A 21,126-nucleotide genomic window follows, 5' to 3' on the forward strand; every position below is an offset into this window, starting at 1 on the left:
CCAGACCACGCTGCAGCCTAATGGGACACTAGGTCGAGCCTTTCCCATTTCCAAATCACCCAATGTATATATTTTTAAGTTTTTCTACCCCAAGAGAGGCTTTCCACAGCAAGAAGAAACGAATCTCTTGGTGCTTATTGTTATTTCTGGATTAATCTTAAAACTTTTTTTTAATTGTTAGCTTATTTCCCATTTAAATTTTAAGGAGGACTGACAATAAATAATCATCTCCCTGTTACTATTTTTGTATTTAATTTGAAGGATTTAATATTCTCCTACACGTTGACTTTGCCATGTTGAGTCTTCAATTTTTCTATCCACTTCCTTTGGGCGCTGCAGCCGCTGGTTAGAACACCTTCTCTTTGTCAGTATCTCCCAAGATCACTCAATAACTTTTGGAAGCCTTTCATTAGCCCACTAGTTGTGATCTGTGCTAGCCAAGCTTCCAGGGGTGCCATAATCTACTGCCTGAAAGATGGACGACCTTAAGGAAATCTTCTCAGAGCTTCGTTCTGGGTTTCGTTGTGATCTCAGAGAGACTCTCCATGATACCCTTCAAGTTTTTCTGCAAGATACTCGGGATATTTTAGAAAATATCTGCTCCAAAATGTGTCAGTTGCTTGTGAATGCTCTGGAAGGAGAGGAAGAGTTCTATCAAGAGCAAGATATTTCTCCCGACAGTGAACTCTTCGAAGAAATGCCAGGCGATGAATACACTTTGGTGATGAAGGAATTACAGTCTGACTTGCAAGATACTGATGGCTTTTTCCTCTAAGGGATTGTTTTGGGAACAAAATGGTTTTATTTATTTATTATTTTATTATTCAAATTTAGCCACAGCCCATCTCCCCCAAAAGAGGGACTCTGGGCGGTTTACAATAAAATCAGGCTCCAAATATAAACATTAAAATCTCACAAAAACAATTATTATAAAATACCATAAATAAATATAGAATCCAAGAAAGGTATAAAATCCAGGCTGGTGGGAGGGACTCTAGGGTGCCAGCCACCCCCAAGAATAGTTATTCACTTTCCTGCCCCAGGCGAGATGGCAGAACCAGGTCTTAAGGGCCTTCTGGAAGGTCAGGAGTGAGGGGGCCTGCCTCACCTCCAGGGGAAAGATATTCCAGAGAGCGGGGGCCACTACAGAGAAGGCCCATTTCCTGGACCCCGCCAGATGAAATTCTCTTATGGATGGGGTCTGCAACATGCCCTCTCTGGATGATCGGGTGGGGCGGGCCAATGTAATGTTTTGCTTTGGGGAAGGATTTCTACTGAGCAGTTTGATTCTTTAAGGGTGGCAGTTGGGCTGTTTGATGTTTTTATGAAAAATGCCTTATGTGTAACATGGAGACAAGTAGATGTTATGGATTATTTTGATGTGGGATAAAAAAAATTAAGAATATATATTCGGTTTGATATTTGTTCTAGTGGACAGAAATATATAGAATAGTAGAAGATATCTGCAGACCCTTCACATCCTGGACATAAACTGTTTCAACTTCTACCATCAGGACAGTGCTACAGAGTACCGTATGTCAAAACATCTAGACATCGAAACAGTTTTTTTCCTCGTGCCATTGCTCTGTTGAATTCCTAATTAATGTAGCCTGATATAATGATTGACAATGTATGGTAAGACATGACTGCTTGGATGTGACCGGTAATGCTCTGTTGGATGTGAACATATGTTGGACAACAGATGCAGTATGCCGTCCCTTAATTCTCCTTTTAAATATGAGTGTGTGTTGGTTGATAGCTGTAGTGTTATTTCCTTCATTTTTTTTCCTTTCTTGAGTGTATGGTTTTAGTAAATAACATTGTTGCTTTATTGTTGTTTATTTTTGATGTTGTGTAGGTATGTTGAGAGCTCTTCCACTGAAGTCAAATTCCTTGTACGTTTGATCATACTTGGCCAATAAAGTATTGTATTGTAGTAACAGGAAGGAAATAATTAAATGGTTTTTTTTGAGAGGAAGGGAAATTGATTTATAGATTTACGTATTATTTCTTTTTTTTTCTATAAGGGGAAGGAGCAATTGTATTAGTGATTTGTATATGTGCTGATGGAAGGATTTATAGAAATAATGTGAGCTGGGTTTGATGTAGAGTAAGGGTTTGAATATGGAAATTGCTGTATATTCCTGTTGTTGAAAGTCAGAAGTCACTTTATGTAATCTTTAAAATTCTTTTTTCTTGTGTTTCGCACTTTTTATTTTTTCTTTTTTGTAGTGTTTTGTTTTTTGTAGTTTTTATTGTTTCTTTTAAACTTAATAAAATTATTAAAAAAAATAAAAAATAAAAATGTACAGCCCTTCATGATTTCCCAAGCTAGCTGAAGAAGGCAAAAATCTCACTTTGAAGTCAGTCCCTAAAATAAATCAAGGTATTTTCTAATGTGCTAAACTGGGCCCAGATCTTGGGTCAGTTCATACTTGTACTAAATTGTTTGATCTAGCATTTCTTATCTCAGGAAGTGGCAAAGGACGCACATATGTGATTAACTATGCCACCTGGTGGCAAGCAGCTACATGTTCATAATTAAGTATCTTTCATCCCCATAATATATTGAATTGTCTGCTACTAATTGAAAGATTAAACTTGCAGATTTGCAGGAAATCACCATAAGGAAAGAGCATGTCAAAATATAAGTCTACACAGAGTTCAACAGAATTATAGAAGTTCATGCAATTAAGTTGTATTTTAGTTTCCCTTAAAAGACTCTGCTTAAGAGCCTTATCACATGTCAGGATTTGCCTCACCAATCAAGACAATCAATTGCATTTGAATTTAAATTTTGTCAGAGACAAATGCACATAAAGTAGACATAAGATGTAGCAAAGTGAATCTACAAATGACTATTAGAGATTAAGGTACATGCAGAAAGATTGGGGACTGGATTTTAATAGCATCCGACACACAAACCTGTTGTTGGGATAATCCATCTGGCATTGGAGTCATGATTGCTTCTGTGTGCATGCAATCTACATCAATAAACAGCTCCTCTTCTTCCAGACAGGTAGCTCTGTGATCTAGAAATGATTTATTATGCTACAGTTTCATCTACATATATATTAAGAGAATTAGTCTGGAAAATATTAATTGTTCAGGTAAGCATTTGCATTTGTTTCACCATTATTGAGTAACAATGTCCAATTTCTCTGTTTGTGTTTATTGCTCTAAAGAAAAGTTCAGGATAAATTTACTAGTAATTTTTGTGCAGCAATATTTCTTTTGAATAACCAATCCTCTAAAGTAGGAAATTAATTCTATATACTCCCTCCACGAATCTACAATATACAGAATGCTGCCATGCATCTGGGAAGTGCAGTTCAGGTATACACAGGCAGGGGCTATGCAGACCAGATAGTTGTTCTTCACCAAGTCATTGGGAGACATATGAATGAGAAAGGAGGTTGACTGTATATGTTCTGATTAAGAGGTAGTGATAACATGAAAAGGCTTAACTGACAGAAACTGTGGGAAACTACAGAGTCGTAGGTTGTTCACTGACTGTGATTCAGAGTAAGATGGAAGGACAGCACGTGGAAGAGTAAATGGAACATTTAGCAAGTGTTTCAACAATGAATGGGGAGTAAGACAGATCTGTGGTGTATTCATGGAAACATGTATTCAGGGACATGAATGTCTGTGTGCTTTTCTATGTAGACATATTCTGGTTGTTGGCTGAGATGTTTTGCAGTGAATGTTAGATAAACTGTATGATGTAACAAGGAATTAGGATCTGAAAATTAATATATCAAAGGCTAAAGTAGAGGTTTGACAGGGAAATGGAACAAAGAATTGCCAGTTCTACATAAAGGGCAAAATATTAGAGCAAGGACAAGGATTTGTATATCTTAGAATGTTTACTAAAGATGCAGAAATGGACATTTTAAGACTTGCAATGCTAGTATAAAGGTAGCAGTAGGAAGCATGTGGTTCATTACGAGGAATGAATCTTAAGATCAATTCTATTTTTTTTTCAAAAAATAAGAGGTTGGGGCATACTTTATCAATATTTCCTTAACTGAAAATCTGGATGATATTTCATAAGGATACATATGAGCTAATTCAGTTTTCTGAAGCAATGTTTTAATACATGTGGTTTGAAAGAGAAACAGTTTATATTATATTTTAATACTATTTTCCCATAAATTGTTAATTAGTATAGCCATCTAAAAAAGTAATGACAATCAGTGCATACCTTGACTAATAAAGGACTTAGTTCTGATGAATGACCGACCTTTCTTCACAGCAGCTTTAGTTTTTTCAAGTCCATCTTTGGTGCCCTCCCTTGCTGCTCTCATGAGCTTTTGCATCTGCAAGACAGCGACAAACAGATCCTGCAAGTTCAGTAAACAATAAGAGTCAAATTCAAAATGTTACAAATGTTATAGCAGATACTACATGACAAGCATTGCTTGTAAAAAGAACGGTGTCAAGTTCTGGAGACCAAAGTCAATAGTCTATGCTAATGATTAATGCCTGGTCATTAATATGCCAGCTTCTATAGTATTTTTTTAAATGTATCTTCCATATTTATACAGAGAGACAATTAAATTATATGCGCAACGTTTATTTTCCCTTAACAGCAGCATTTTTCTCTTTAACAGAATTTAAGTAAAAATTCTCCCGCTTGCAATTCTTACACACACCTGTTGCATCTCCCTCTAGACTTATCTTAATATTGAGACACCATATCTCCAGGTTAGCTTTAATATGCACTCAAAGAGATCAGAACATTGAACTATAGTGTTTCGGAAACACTGCTGCACCTTCTAATGCTTATGGTTTATTTTCATGGAACTTAGATCCCTTGTGAAGCTCTCTAATTCTGGAATAAGTAGAACAAATTAACATTTATAAAAATCATCATACTCCTTCTTTGTTTGCAAGAATCTCTAGACCTAGAAACTGGGGAAGGGGCCAACCAGTATCAGAATTTCCTTGCACAGCTCACCATGCATGGCTGAATTTGGGGAGAAAGAGGGACAGTGCTCTCAATTTTCGCTTGCATTTGCGGTTTTAATATCTCTGTTCCTTCATGGAAACTGTTTTCCCCTCTGATTCCATAACAAGACAAAGTAATGCTGGTATCCCCAATTAGATGTTAACTACTTTATGCTAAAGCATATTTAAACTGAAAAAGAAAAACCACCATATTTATTTAAACTCAAACTCCAAAACAGTTAAAACCTATATGGTCTTCCAGAGAGACATCCACCTTAGTCACTGAAGCAGTCCTTAGTAACAATTAATTCATCTATGTGAATTAGACTGCATTAGCATAGCTAAAAATCCATACAGAAAATTAATTTTGGTTTTCATTCTCTAAATATCAAAAACAGTAGTCCAAAGAGAAGTTAGCTGGCATAAAATCCTTGACAAAGTTCTTTTAAGGTGAGAGTAATGCAAACAGCACAATTTGAAAACATACTAATTGTTTTCATCAGCTTTGTTTATTAAAACACACATTCACTGTGTCTGAAGAACAATCATTTTAACATATATCTGGTCACAAAAATCAACTACGCTACCTTCAGCTCATGTTTTTGCTTTAGTTGCTGAATCTCTACTGCTCCCACCGTGTTTGCCATCAAATCTTTCATCTTTTTCTCATAGTGCTCCTTTAAACGGGTTAGGTCATGAGAGAGCTATAGCATACAAAAAGATACAATCTTAAACTTTACTTTAAAGTGATTGTGCTGTAGTATGCATGCTGGGGGCCACATAACAAAAAGAATGGTAACATGAAAGAATATGTATTTTTTGCTTCTAAAACTCATATATAGCAATCTTTTGATTCCCCCTTTTGGTGGAAGATGGACAGTGATAAAATTTGATAAATAAATAAAAATAAATAAAATAAATTCCAATTTATTAGTAAGATACATTCTTGAAATGCACAGGACATAGTCTTTATTTATGGTCTTAAACCAATTATTAGAGGGACATTATAGCAATGTACATTTATCTCTGTTACTTCAATCTGTTCCAATCTGGACAAATTTGTTCTGTGATGTGTATATGGCTGTAGTTCTCTTTCATAAACACTGAGAAGAAAACATTTAGCTTAGCTAAGAAGCAAGCTCTGCAATGTGATACACAGGCAACAGTAAATATACAGTTTAGCAGGTATAGAAATCTCTTTTAGCCCCTTCCCATGAAAGATAGCAGATATGCTCAACTATTTTTGATTACTTATATCCAACCACTGCTGACTTCAGCACAAGGCAATCAAACATTCCCCTGAGAATCCACAATGCTGAAGGTAATTTCTAGTTCCTTTCATCCATGATAAAGCAAAATCATCCAGAAATATCAGGGAACCAGTTAAAAAGGTTTGCTGAGAAGCCAAAATTTAACATGACAAGCCAGCATCCATATATCAATGGAGGCCATCCCAGATTCCAAGTGTAAAGATACACTGGTAATAGATTGAGGGTCCTGAAATGGAGTTCTTAACAATTCTGACTGAACAACTTCCAGCAACTTGCAAACATGCAAGTCATATAGCATTAGGCTGATAGAAGAAATTTCAAGGGCAGTAAGTATATAACTGCAATGAATGAAAAGGAAGCTTTGGATAAGAACTTTGGGCACAGATAGAAATTTTTACTATTCTGTTCAAAGGAGTTTCAGTCCAAAGAACTGAAAATTAACCCAAGATATTTGAAGGACCTAAATTACTTTCTTATTTATAATCCATCTGCTTTACAACTTATCTCCCATTTAAGAAAGCTACAGGCTTCATTTTCATGTGATTTATAATTCATTTTTCATCTTTGCACTGCAAGGAACAGCCCAAAGACTGTTCCTCGGGCCACTTACTCAACCTGAGTGGCAGAGAGAATGGTTACACTGTCAATAAATAAAAGCACAGATATGGGACTGTCTAATAACTTTGGGAGTATGAAACACCACTTGAAACACCATTTTAGACACTGCTTTCACTACAGAGTTAGCATAGATAATGAAAATCGCTGAAACTAAAATACACCTTGCTTGACCCCTTTTTTAGGGATTTGAGAGACAGGTGGCTTTGGCTGTCCCATCTGATCTTCATCCTGGGATCATCCTGAAGCATTTTAATCAGGAATTAATCATTACCAGTCCTTGGAAAAATGTTTTAATCTCTACTGCAACCTTTCTCTATGGGACAAGTTGAACATTCCTTTAAGATGCAGGAACACCAGGCAATACTTGTATACTTTTCTACGAGATAGCATTAACCCAAGATATTAATCTTTCCCCTACGAAACCCACTTGCTTCTCAGACACAATATTGTACCATTCCAAGTTGTGTGTGTGTGCATGCGTGTTTTTGTGTGCATATATGCCAGTGAGTTAGTCTTGACTCCTGGCGACTGCCTGGGCTAGTTCCTGCAGTTTTCTTGGCAAGATTTTCAGAAGTGGTTTGCCACTGCCTTCTTCCTGGCGCTGACAGAGCGTGACTGGCCCAAAGTCACCCAAGTGACTTCATGTCTAAGACAGGACTAGAACTTACGGTCTCCTGGTTTCTAGCCTGGTGCCTTAACCACTACACCAAAATGGCTCTCGCTGTAAGTGATAGGGCTATGCAAAACAGTTGCAAGAGGTATTCTGCAAAAGACAGGAGCAAGTACAAAGCACCTCATCTCAAATCATCTAAGCAACTTGTATACTTTCCTTTCTGTTTTTCAATTTCAATGAATTAATTTAGGATTCTCAAAGGAAACAAAGCGGGTAGTTGGGAATGATTTTTATTCAATTCAAAGGTCAGTATATTAGCTGAGTCATCACCAAAATTAGCTTGACAACTCTTCTCCCAGACAGTAGGTAGGACTGCTCCTTCTCTAGGAACCCCTTTCTAGAAAGATTAAGCTACAAACTGCTAGAAAGCCATAGAATTATTGGTTTCAGAGAACTGAAATAAATTGCTGCGTGTGATACAATTACACTTCCTTCTTTTATTAGGGTTTTATACAGCTGATTCTAGTTTCCAGAAGGACCCAGGAGATGGAGCCAATTATTGTCCCTAAGATCTTGAACATTGCAATCAATTTGGTTTTAGTCCTGAAACAATCCTAGTCAAATTATGCTTAGGATTTTATTATGGCTGTTTTTAAAAGTAAGGAGCACTAACTATTTAAATTATTTTTTTCTATATAAAATTTTCTAACTATTCTAACTATTTAAAATTAGTTATTGGTATAACATTCAATTAAAAAACTCTTTTTCATATTTATGTTCATAATCTTAAATATATGATACCTGTATACATCATTGTTAAATTGTTAAACTGTGTATAGTAAAGAATATCTATCCTCAGTCTATGATCTCAAAATTTTCCTTATTATTACTTTTATGAATCTTTCTTCACTCTATATCCAATTCTTTCAGCCCAGACCTGAAGTGTACCAAGTTTTGAAAAAGTAAAATGAAGTTAACTTCTACTATAGGACTGTGAAACATAGAACATTACTGGTATCTCTATTTTGAGGGTACAACTGGTTGTTATAGAGAGTTATAAAGGAATAAACTAAACACTCTATTAAATAATCGAGATTTCATAACGAGGTGACAGAGTAACTTCTACCATATACTGTGTATAAACTACATCATGGAATGTCAGGAAATAAGAGCATCCATATTAGGGTGGACTCTAATACTGCCTAAGTGTAAATCCATTTATGCAGTGCCATGGGATTTTCTACTTTTTCCTGCAACCCTATAATTCTTTCCAAAGCTGCTCCTCATTTAATTTACTTGTTATGGTTTGGAATTACATAATGAGAACAATTGGATAACATACAGTTTGGCCTACTACAGCTTTAGGAAGCACAACTAAGCTAGAGAAAGCTATTAGAATTACATACTTGTCTTCTGTGGTTGCCACGTAGAAAAGAACTGGGTATTCCATTTTTATACTCTGAGTCACTTTGTTCTTCATAGCTTTCAAACTCACTCGAACTCCATCCATATTCCAGAGAGCTGTTTCCACCTTCATCTCCATTCTCAACATCATCATAAATCATCTCCTCTGCATCCATTAAAATATAAAATAGAATTTTGTTATATTCTTTGAAAATTCTACCCCAAATTCCATGCCTGTAAATAAAACTATTTTCTTTGCAATTTTCAATCCAAGAAATAAAAAGTAATGAGAGATTTATAAAGAAAGGTCTATTATCGTACCACCAATTTTAAAATTTGGGCTTCAGGCTTAGAATCTTAGGAAATATAATTTCTAGGAAATGCAGCTTTTTTTCTTTCTGTTTTTTAAATAAAAAGTCATAATTTTAAATCTTGTATAATTTGGACATAAGCTATTATATTTTTCTGCTATGTGCATGTTTAAGAATGATTAGTATTTTCTTCCATTACTTCATTACTTCCTCATTTTTATTTATTTATTTCCTACCACAATTCCAAGACTCTTGATGGTTTATATTATTGAAACAAAAAAATAAAACATTCTTAGTAAAAAAAAAAAAAATCATTACATTATAAAATCATAGAATCATAAAGCTCAAAAAACATAACATCCTAGGCACTGGTCCTCCAAAACAGCTTTTCAGCAGTTTTCTGAAGGCAAAAACTGTAAAGGTCAACCTCAGTTCAAGCAGAAGGCTATTCCAAAGTACAGATGCTACCACAGAATAGCACTCCGTACCAGCCTCCATACTATATAATTCATGGAAAGGGGGACTACCAGAAGTTTCTCCCAGGAAAAATGAGTTGCCCAGGTCAAGTCTACTTGGAAAAGATGGTCCTGAGGATAGTCTGGAGCCAAGCTATACCAGCACTTGGAATTGCACTTGGAACTTAACTGAAGACTAGGGCTTGGAGTGTGGTAGTGAGTGACAGGCAATAAATGGGCTGTTGCAGCCTGGACTAACTGAAGCTTCTGGATGGTCTTCAAGGGCAACTCCATGTAGAGTGGATTGAAGTACATTCTTCAGCCATATGATGTTGAGGGCATGAGTCAGCATTGTAAGTTCTCCCACCCAGGTAAGGCCACCACTAGCACACCAGCCAAAACAAGGCTGCAGACTCCACTTGCCATAAAACAGCAGGCAACAGTCCAGGAAGACTCCCCAGTCATAGGCTTACTCTTTAAGAGACCATGACACCTCCTCAAGAAGTGACACTAGAACTATCAGAGCACTTTGATGAACAAGCAGCAGCACTATCTTGCTGGGATGCAACTTCAGCTTGTTTCAAACCATCCAGTCCTTAACAGCCACCAGCTATTAGGTCAAAATACTGACGGCATCTCCTCTCAGTTTGGTGGGGTAATATAAGGTTGGGTATCATCAGCATATTGATTATACTACACCTCAAACCGGTATATAACCTCCACCTGGTATCTTCAGGTAGCTATTAAAAAGAAGGTAAGGGAGAACTGAACCTTACAGTGCCCCACAGGAGAGTGACCACCTGGTTAATCATTTACCCCTACCTTGCTGGAGCTTGAGCACCTCAATGATGCCATGAGCTAAACCGTGAAGGGCCACCCAAGACGGGAAGGTCATGACAGAGAGGTCAGACTAAATGCGATCCCTGGAGAAGGTAATGGCAACCCACCCCAGTATTCTTGCCGTGAAAACTAAATGGATCAGTACAACCAGAGATATGTCAGTATACCATCGGAAGATGAGACCCCCAGGTCGGAAGATGGTCAAAATGCTACTGGGGAGGAACAGAGGACGAGTTCAACTAGCCCCAGACATGATGACGCAGCTAGCTCAAAGCTGAAAGGACGGCTAGCGGCCGACGGTGCTGGTGGTGAACGGCGAATCCGATGTTCTAAGAATCAACACACCATTGGAACCTGGAATGTAAGATCTATGAGCCAGGGCAAATTGGATGTAGTTATTGGTGAGATGTCGAGATTAAAGACAGACATTTGGGGCATCAGTGAACTGGAATGGACTGGAATGGGCCACTTCACATCAGATGACCACCAGATCTACTACTGTGGACAAGAGGACCACAGAAGAAATGGAGTAGCCTTCATAATTAATAGTCAAGTGGCTAAAGCAGTGCTTGGATACAATCCCAAAAACAATAGAATGATCTCAATTCGAATTCAGGGCAAGCCATCTAACATCACAGTGATTCAAATATACGCCCCAACCACAGATGCTGAAGAAGCTGAAGTAGAGCAGTTCTATGAGGATCTGCAGCACCTACTGGACAACACACCTAAAAGAGATGTTATTTTCATCACGGGAGACTGGAATGCTAAGGTGGGCAGTCAAATGACACCTGGAATAACAGGTAAGCATGGCCTGGGAGAACAAAATGAAGCAGGACATAGGCTGATAGAATTTTGCCAAGACAACTCACTCTGCATAACAAACACTCTCTTCCAGCAACCTAAGAGACGGCTTTATACATGGACTTCCCCAGATGGACAACACCGAAATCAGATTGACTACATCCTTTGCAGCCAAAGGTGGTGGACATCTATACAGTTGGTAAAAACAAGACCTGGAGCTGACTGTAGTTCAGATCACAAACTTCTTCTTGCACAATTTAGGATCAGACTAAAGAGATTAGGGAAGACCCACAGATCAGCTAGATATGAGCTCACTAATATTCCTAAGGAATATGCAGTGGAGGTGAAGAATCGATTTAAGGGACTGGACTTAGTAGATAGGGTCCCGGAAGAACTCTGGACAGAAGTTCGCAACATTGTTCAGGAGGCGGCAACAAAATACATCCCAAAGAAAGAGAAAACCAAGAAGGCAAAATGGCTGTCTGCTGAGACACTAGAAGTAGCCCAAGAAAGAAGGAAAGCAAAAGGCAACAGTGATAGGGGGAGATATGCCCAATTTAATACAAAATTCCAGAGGTTAGCCAGAAGAGATAAGGAATTATTTTTAAACAAGCAATGCGTGGAAGTGGAAGAAGACAATAGAATAGGAAGGACAAGAGACCTCTTCCAGAAAATTAGAACCATCGGAGGTAAATTCCAGGCAAAAATGGGTATGATCAAAAACAAAGATGGCAAGGACCTAACAGAAGAAGAAGAAGAGATCAAGAAAAGGTGGCAAGAATATACAGAAGACCTGTATAGGAAGGATAACAATATTGGGGATAGCTTTGACGGTGTGGTCAGTGAGCTAGAGCCAGACATCCTGAAGAGTGAGGTTGAATGGGCCTTAAGAAGCATTGCTAATAACAAGGCAGCAGGAGACGACGGCATCCCAGCTGAACTGTTCAAAATCTTGCAAGATGATGCTGTCAAGGTAATGCATGCTATATGCCAGCAAATTTGGAAAACACAAGAATGGCCATCAGACTGGAAAAAATCAACTTATATCCCCATACCAAAAAAGGGAAACACTAAAGAATGTTCAAACTATCGAACAGTGGCACTCATCTCACATGCCAGTAAGGTAATGCTCAAGATCCTGCAAGGTAGACTTCAGCAATTCATGGAGCGAGAATTGCCAGATGTACAAGCTGGGTTTAGAAAAGGCAGAGGAGCTTGGGACCAAATTGCCAATATCCGCTGGATAATGGAAAAAGCCAGGGAGTTTCAGAAAAATGTCTATTTCTGTTTTATTGACTATTCTAAAGCCTCTGACCATGTGGACCATAACAAATTGTGGCAAGTTCTTAGTGGTATGGGGATACCAAGTCATCTTGTCTGCCTCCTGAAGAATCTGTATAACAACCAAGTAGCAACAGTAAGAACAGACCATGGAACAACGGACTGGTTTAAGATTGGGAAAGGAGTACAGCAGGGCTGTATCCTCTCACCCTACCTATTCAACTTGTACGCAGAACACATCATGCGACATGCTGGGCTTGAGGAATCCAAGGCCGGAGTTAAAATCGCTGGAAGAAACATTAACAATCTCAGATATGCAGATGATACCACTTTGATGGCTGAAAGCGAAGAGGAACTGAGGAGCCTTATGATGAAGGTGAAAGAAGAAAGTGCAAAAGCTGGCTTGCAGCTAAACCTCAAAAAAACCAAGATTATGGCAACCAGCTTGATTGATAACTGGCAAACAGAGGGAGAAAATGTAGAAGCAGGGAAAGACTTTGTATTTCTAGGTGCGAAGATTACTGCAGATGCTGACTGCAGTCAGGAAATCAGAAGACGCTTAATCCTTGGGAGAAGAACAATGACAAATCTCGATAAAATAGTTAAGAGCAGAGACATCACACTGACAACAAAGGTCCGCATAGTTAAAGCAATGGTGTTCCCCGTAGTAACATATGGCTGTGAGAGCTGGACCATATGGAAGGCTGAGAGAAGGAAGATAGATGCTTTTGAACTGTGGTGTTGGAGGAAAATGCTGAGAGTGCCTTGGACTGCAAGAAGATCAAACCAGTCCATCCTCCAGGAAATAAAGCCAGACTGCTCACTTGAGGGAAGGATATTAAAGGCAAAAATGAAATACTTTGGCCACATAATGAGAAGACAGGACACCCTGGAGAAGATGCTGATGCTAGGGAGCGTGGAGGGGAAAAAGAAGAGGGGCCGACCAAGGGCAAGGTGGATGGATGATATTCTAGAGGTGACGGACTCGTCCCTGGGGGAGCTGGGGGTGTTGACGACCGACAGGAAGCTCTGGCGTGGGCTGGTCCATGAAGTCACGAAGAGTCGGAAGCGACTAAACGAATAAACAACAAAACAGCTACTAAATGGAACTGTCCACTGCAGAAGGAATGGAGCCACTGTAAAACAGTGCCACCAATACCTAACCCTTGCAAACAGGTGAGGGATACCACAGTTGTGGTATTGAAGGCTATTGCTTTGGTCACCTTGCATTAGACTACATTAGACAACATGCTTTACACGGGTCTACCCTTGAAGATCACATAGAAGCCATAGCTGGTCCAGAAAGCAGCAGCACAAGCAGTTATGGCATGCCACAGGATGTCTATCTAGCATCTGTTTTGTGAACTGCCCTGCTTACTAGGTTTCTGGGTGGAATTAAAGGTGCTGGTTACCACCTTCATGGCAGTGAGCATGACTACCTGAAGGACTGTCCATCTATTGTAGTTTCTGCCCATCCTGTGTGATCAGTTAGAATTGAAATGCTTTGTGTCCCATTGATTAAACAGAATCATTTGATGGGACCCAGGAAGCAGGTCTTCTCTGTCATAGCACCTGCCTTGTGGAACAGCATCCTCAGAGTTCCGTATGACCCCTACCTTGACCTCATTCAACAAGCTCTTAACATTTGGTTTTTTTCACCCAGGCCTTAGGCTACAGTAGGTAGCAGGGTCCCTTGGGGAATGTTTTGTGAAAGATAGTGTGTTGCTTTGTTCCAACTGAACACTCAGTCGTTATTGTTTCATTTTTTGGTCTTTTGATTATTTCAATCTGTCTTTAATATTGTACACCATTCAAAGTCATCATAGAGTTAGGAACCTTTACAAATTTGATAAATAAACAAAAGGGAGGTGGGGTGGGTTAAGATAGGTAACACTATAAAAGAACTACCCAGCTAAATACTGAGATTAAAAACAAATGATTTCAGTCAGACTACTGCGTATGTGTATTTTTTCCCCCATTAGTAGGTACTGGCGGCATACAATGTCACCATACATAGGATTTCAGAAAAAATATATCTATGCTTGAATGTAAAATCAAGGAATCATCCCTTGGCAGTGATTTTTATCACGTGAGACACAAAGTATGAACAGGTTGCAAATACTCTAAACATACTAAATGAACTATGGCAGAGAGCAACAGTATGAAATACAACTAAGATCAATAAAAGATAACCTATATAGAGATGAAAGTCCAGAAGAAAGATCTAGACAGCACAACACATTGCATCAACACATCAGACAAGTGGTCATGAAGTAGTATTCCCGGAAAAAAATTATGGGTTATGGTAGACATAAACTGTATATAAGTCAATATACAAAAGCACAAAACAATAGGTTTGAGATAAAACTGGCTTTTGGCAAACCCTTCACTTGTTTAGAAAAACATTACCCATCCACCCTAGTGTAAAGAAGAGAGGGGAAGTGGCATAAGATGAAGGATGAAAAGAGATGGTAATGCTAGTCCATTCTGTTACAATAATACATATTCAACCTGATTTATGGTAATGATAACAAGAGGGGAAGAACTACTTAGAGTGAGGAGTTTGCATATCACATTGTCTACCATAGTGTCACAACAACATCACACATATGACTAAGCATTCTGTGGTCTTCCAAATGTTATGGTGGCTGCAGCTGCTGAGAATTGTATTTGTGCCACTTCAACAGGGCTGCATCCTCCCTCAGCCTTGAACAATATGATATTTGATTTGAAGGATGATGTGCAACAGCATGGAACATCAAGGAAAAAGGAAAAGCCATAAGCTGAGACCAAAAGCATGTTGAAATAAAACAACTTTAACTGGTATATGGATTGAAACTGCACACAGTTCTGCACATAGTTTGTAGAACGTAAGGCAGGGGCTATTACAGAGAAGGCTTGACATGGTACCTACACTCCATTTCAACAGACCCTTCAAAAGAACCTGAACATTTCAACAGAACTTTCAACAGACCCTCCCTCAATGACCAGACAGAACTCAAACAGGATGGGCAGATTCAATTTTGGCAAGGCGTTGCCTGATGTGTTCTGGTGCTGCATGGTTTAGGGCTTTAAATGTTATGACCATCCCTTTGAATTGAGAAGTGACTACTCCTTTTGCTGGGTATCATTTCTAGGGAAGTACAAAACTTCCAGTGACAGAACATTCCAGGGAACACTGGAACATTCCATATTTTTTCTGGACCACAAACTATTGCCTGAAAATTACCAACTATAATAACCACTTCTGAAATGGATGAGTCTATCTGTAGTTGGAAAGAAAAACAGAATGTTCCAGGGTTCTTCAGAACACAGCTGCTGCCCAGAGTCACTGCTATGAGATAGCCAGCCATATAAATTATTGAAACAAAGCAACAAATAAATAAATAAATGCACTCCAACCTTGACATGCACATTCCGAATGATTTCCCTGATCTAAATTAACCCCAAACTAAATTTCTCACTTCAGTAAGGATTGATCTGCCTGTAAACACAAAATTGAAGAAGAGATGCACAACCCAGAGTCCTTGGGTGAACTTTCAGAAACCTCCAGCAATTATTAAATCATAATTTTTAATGTGCCTGGAGAGTAATAATCTTTAATAATTTTAATTATATGCAAATGAAGTGAAATAAAATTTCATTTTTATCTTGGCCCCATCTACCAGTTTGGATGCATAGTCCCCAGCATGCTATTCTAAAGCCAAATGAAGCCTTCAACCTGGAAATTATGCACCACTATTCTATATGGCGACAGCATACAGTATAAGGACCAGTATGTAAGTACAAGTATATAAGGATAAGGATAAATATATAAGTATAAATAGAACGACAGGTAGGGAAAAGCTAAAAATTTATTCTACTTGGAATGTCCATTTCCCCCTCTAATATTAGTAATTCCAAATCTTAAAGGTTGAATTTAAACTTATACCTGGTTCAGAGTCTGAATTTTCTCTTGGCACATCATCATATATTACTTCATGAGGATCTAAAACCAAAAAAAGAAAAAGAAAAAACCCTCAGTGCATTATTATTGGAGAGATTCCTTTAAAAAATAGTAAAAATTAGTAAGACAAACACTTAGAGAAAGCTTATGGAGGACAATAAAATAATGGTAAATACACACACTCATACACACACATCATATTCTGGGTTTTTTTCTAATCAGAAGCATATCATCTGATGCTGCTTCACAACTTCAAGTGAGTTAACAAGATGCAAAAAGGAATGTTCAGAACTAGCCTCTTGATTTCCTCTGCACTGTCCTGAATTTCTGCTTTGCATTATGAGATATCTGCAGAAGGTCTAAAGTTTTGAGATACTTTTATTTTTTTGCAAAGAAATCTGCAAAGATTTAATTCTTAGAGAGTGCAGTTATGCAAATGTATTCATTAGAACACGTTTATGGTTTATATATCTAAATAAGCATTTTGGATACTTATGCTATAAACCTTCCTCGGAAACCTTCCTCAGCCTTCCATCCTTCCAAGGTCGGTAAAATGAGTACCCAGCTTGTTGGGGAAGATGACAACTGGGAAAGTGAAGAGGTTGAATTTAATTGTCTCCATTTCATGAGTTAAATGGTTGCATCACCTGGGGGGGGAGGAACTCACCCGAACTTCTTGTTAGTTCCTCTTTCCTTTTGTGCAGGCATGTAGTAAGCCAGGCTGCTCTCATTGAGAGCCGAGTCCTTTAAATATGTTTTGCTTTTGTTTTGCTTTCTGTAAATAAATTATTTTTATAGAAATGCCTGGTGTGTGACTTTTCTGATCTCTCCTGGGCCAAAGGCTTTCCCAGCAATCTGCCAATAGAAAGGCAATGGCAAACCATCCCGATATAGTCTGCCGTGAAAACATCGCAAAAGCAGCATCCTCCTGAAGGGTCAGACATGACTCGGTGCTTGCACAGGGGACCTTTCACCTTTCACCAAGCTATAAACTTATGTTCTAATAAATACATTTGCATAACTGCACTCTGTAAAAATTAAACAATAAGCATTTTAGATTTGAAAATGCACATTCTATATTGTGATTTCACACGTTATACGATTGCTCATGTGACAATTTACATTTTCAGCACCGATACCTCATTATCTAGCCTAAGTATAAACGCTACAGAAAGCAATCCATTTTTATTTTACATCCTTTTCAGAAGCATTGTTTAAACTGTAGCATATGTGCTTAACTTGTCTTTCTAGTACACTTTCAGATGTCTATGAATTCATATTTGTTCTTTCTCATTTCTGTCATAGTATAAAGTTTTTAAAAAATGAACAAATATTCACTAGTAGGTGAGATTTTGAGCCAAGAAGTGGGTGTAATTACAACAAAAAGGGAAATTAATTTCTAATGCACATATTATTTCAGAAGGTCAATTCAAATTAGTATTTCCAAAGTTTAAATCATCAGGTATCCCTACAGTGAAGAGGTTTTCCAGATTCACTGAAGAAATACAAGGAAACACACAACAAATGCAGTATTTTGCTTTTCAGGCTTTGTTTACATCTTTCTGAACTTGTACAAGATATATGCCTTCCAATTTCATTTATTTATTTCACTTAACTAGCACACGTAAATCATTTCCATATCAAGCAACAATTTTTCCTCAAGAATACTAAGATATAATTGGACATAATACAATATTTATTTTTGTGAACTACTGTAGCATTCCTGCAAACAGAGAAACAATCTCTGAATTCAGGGTGTGCAAAACATAATCTTTCAAACTGTTACAAGCTTGAAATGTCATGAAATTTCCCACCCCAGCACCAGACAGACTATTTCAAATATTTTAGTAGCCTTTCAAACTTGGAACAGAACAGTTCTGAGATTAAAAGACTCCCAAGTTGCTTGAAACAGTTCATTACATACTCAGACTATCATGTTTTCCAGAGCATTTTACATCCCCTACTTGGAATTTGTAAATATCATCTGAATAAATGAAAACAGTCCAGGCATCCAGAAGATGTTGGTCCAGACTGTAATTAAACAATCAGATAAAAGCAGCAATTCGAGCCACTGACCCAAGACCGACAAATTCCTTCAGAAGAACTGTTGATCATCCATACTCACTCTCCATCCACTCTGTATTTGCAGGATCAGCCACCCATTTGGCCAAGGCATTCTCATCTTTGCTCCCCTGATTATCTTCACTATAAATTAAGCATACAGAGAGAATATAAGGATAATGTTCATGTTTTCAATTGGACTTGAAGCACGATCTTGTGCATGTTGACTTGGAACCTCCACTAAGTTTAATGAGATTAAGGGAATATGGGATTCCATTTAATTACTAAAATATAAGTTACTGAAATTAGAGAGTGAAATGTAGTCCTCAGCAATATATTGTTGTTACTTAAAATATGCTTCAAAAAATCTAAATTGCTTCTGAGAGAACTGGCGAGCAAGCCTGATTCACTGGGCTAAAGTGAAATCTGTGCAGGAAAAAAATGAACACAGACAAGCATATTTTTAGTAGGGACATCAGTAGAGCTCTCTGGGCCTCAATGCAACGCTTTCAGACAAGGCCTCTGGCACAGATCTCCCCTCATCTCCCAAGTCACCTAAAGTAATGCTCAACTGTTCGATTTAGGGGGGACAGCTTCACTCCTCCCATTTAGAAAACAGTCATACATTTGCATAGCATTCCCCCCCCCCACAGCTCAGCCCCTCATTAGTCAGCCTCCCTCTCTTAAGCTTCTCTATAACTCTGCAGAGTGAGAGTTTTCTATATCTCTTTGCCTCTGTCTAGATTAGAGGTAATCCAGATTTTTGTAGACCAAATAAGGTATGCTTATCTTCCCTCTCCTCATTCCTCCAGAAGGAGGAAGGAAGAGAGTGAGAAAATGAAGAAAGCAGCTAGCAGCAATCCCTGAAGTGTTCTCCTTCCTTTCTACCGAGGCCCTGCATTTTGGGTTACTATATCTTGGCTGCACAACAACTGGATGACCAGTAGACATGGCAATGAGATACAGAAGAATCTAACTATTTGCTGCCATCACAGGATCACGTGGATTTTTGCGGTTCAGACATTACAGCTCTACCCCACATGATCAGGTATGCTGAAGTATAGGACAAGGACTGGATGAAAAGGGGAGTCCAGCAGGCCTTAAAACAGCTGCCTCCCTTACCTTCCCTATATTTATACTATTATTCATTCATCATCTAAAATGTAAAGAATGTTGTCTTAATTCAACCTAAGGCCTTGCATGTATAAAACAGGGCTGTGCAACACTTTATATCATCTCTCAACTAGAAAAGATGCGGATCCTCTAAAGTTTTGTAGGGAAGTACCATGCTGGCAGACCTGGGCACTCTGAAACACCTTTTGGAGATCAAATCCAAAGTATTCCAGAACCCTAGTAAAAAGCAGCCTGTTTATTAATGGTCTGTGCTACATTTCTGCTTCATCTTTACTACTCACTAGCAGGTGTGAAAAATCACATTCTGATTGCATTGACTGCCAAGAAGCTACTGAAGAATCCATTTAACCATTTCCTCAACCCTCTTTCTGATCTAGACTGAGAGTGGTTGCTTTCATCATGGTCTCCTTCACACAAAACAAATGGAAAAGATGGATTAATATGCAGCTCTGTCAGTAGGAAGAGACAGGGTAGGAACAAACAGAATCTCTAGCCATTACAGGAGGACTTTCTTCCAGAAATGAATGTTTGCAAAAGTGGCCTTGCTTTCACAGACTCAAGAGACCAGGTGGCCTTTGTTTAAATAAGGCCATGTGGATTATTGCCAGTATGTTTCCACTAGAAGTCTAAATTTAGGAATCTGGTTTTGTCCATGTTGCCTAGCAAATGTTTACCTTTCATTGCCGCCCCCCTCAAAATACCTTGATTTGAAAAGCACTGTCTACAGCTCTAAATGGGTAATCTCCACCCAAACTGCTTACAAAAGATAAAACATATTATAAAGGGAAGGTTTTGAAGATGACTCAGAAATGAGTCACAATAATAATCAAGTGGAAGCGCAGGTGCAGATAAAGTCAGGCTGAAGGAACGAACAGAACAGGTTTTGCACAGAAAGAGCATCTGCTATATAGTAGGTACTAGAGGAGAAAATAAAGGATAAAACCTCTATTCATATGTCTGCTAGACAAGAAAGTTCATTTAGTGCAGCATCTTTGACTATTTGTTCAATAGTCAAATAGATAGTTTTGGAAATATCATAGGCATGACATGACAGCCTGACTACCCTCAAAGAAGTAATAAGGCATTTGTAGCAATAGATATACCAGCCTATATCCAACGATACATAATCAGACATCACCAGTCCTCTGGACCAGATTTTGGACATGCTTGAAGAAGAGCAGGAATCTATTTCATAGATGGATATCATTCCATCAACAGACAGGCATTATAGGCCATGGTCTTGTCTAACTGCAATGTTAAAGAAGTGGAATATGACTATGAAAAGATGGACTGTGGAAGGATTAACTTTTTCCTGAACATATACTAATCCTACTGATGTCCTCAGTTTAAGACTAAAACACTTGCCACCTTCTTCACTGAACTCCAGATACACTGAGACTACAATTTTGCAGTACTTTCACAATAAATGTCGTTA

The 21,126-nt window shown here is 38.3% G+C and overlaps 1 protein-coding gene across 1 annotated transcript in view; it reads right to left on the reverse strand.

Moving 5' to 3' along the window:
• The window catches only part of ARHGEF10 (Rho guanine nucleotide exchange factor 10), a 113,519-nt gene that overhangs the window by 68,213 nt on the left and 24,180 nt on the right, over positions 1 to 21,126 (reverse strand). The window contains exons 6-11 of the mRNA XM_063313865.1: positions 18,622 to 18,701; positions 16,482 to 16,538; positions 8,862 to 9,025; positions 5,541 to 5,657; positions 4,208 to 4,322; positions 2,926 to 3,032 (exon numbers count right to left, since the gene is read on the reverse strand). Of these exons, the coding sequence (XP_063169935.1) occupies positions 2,926 to 3,032; positions 4,208 to 4,322; positions 5,541 to 5,657; positions 8,862 to 9,025; positions 16,482 to 16,538; positions 18,622 to 18,701 (640 nt within the window). The remainder of the gene's footprint in view (positions 1 to 2,925; positions 3,033 to 4,207; positions 4,323 to 5,540; positions 5,658 to 8,861; positions 9,026 to 16,481; positions 16,539 to 18,621; positions 18,702 to 21,126) is intronic.

Source organism: Candoia aspera, chromosome 1 (genome assembly GCF_035149785.1).
Source record: "Candoia aspera isolate rCanAsp1 chromosome 1, rCanAsp1.hap2, whole genome shotgun sequence".
Classification (NCBI taxonomy): Eukaryota; Metazoa; Chordata; class Lepidosauria; order Squamata; family Boidae; genus Candoia; species Candoia aspera.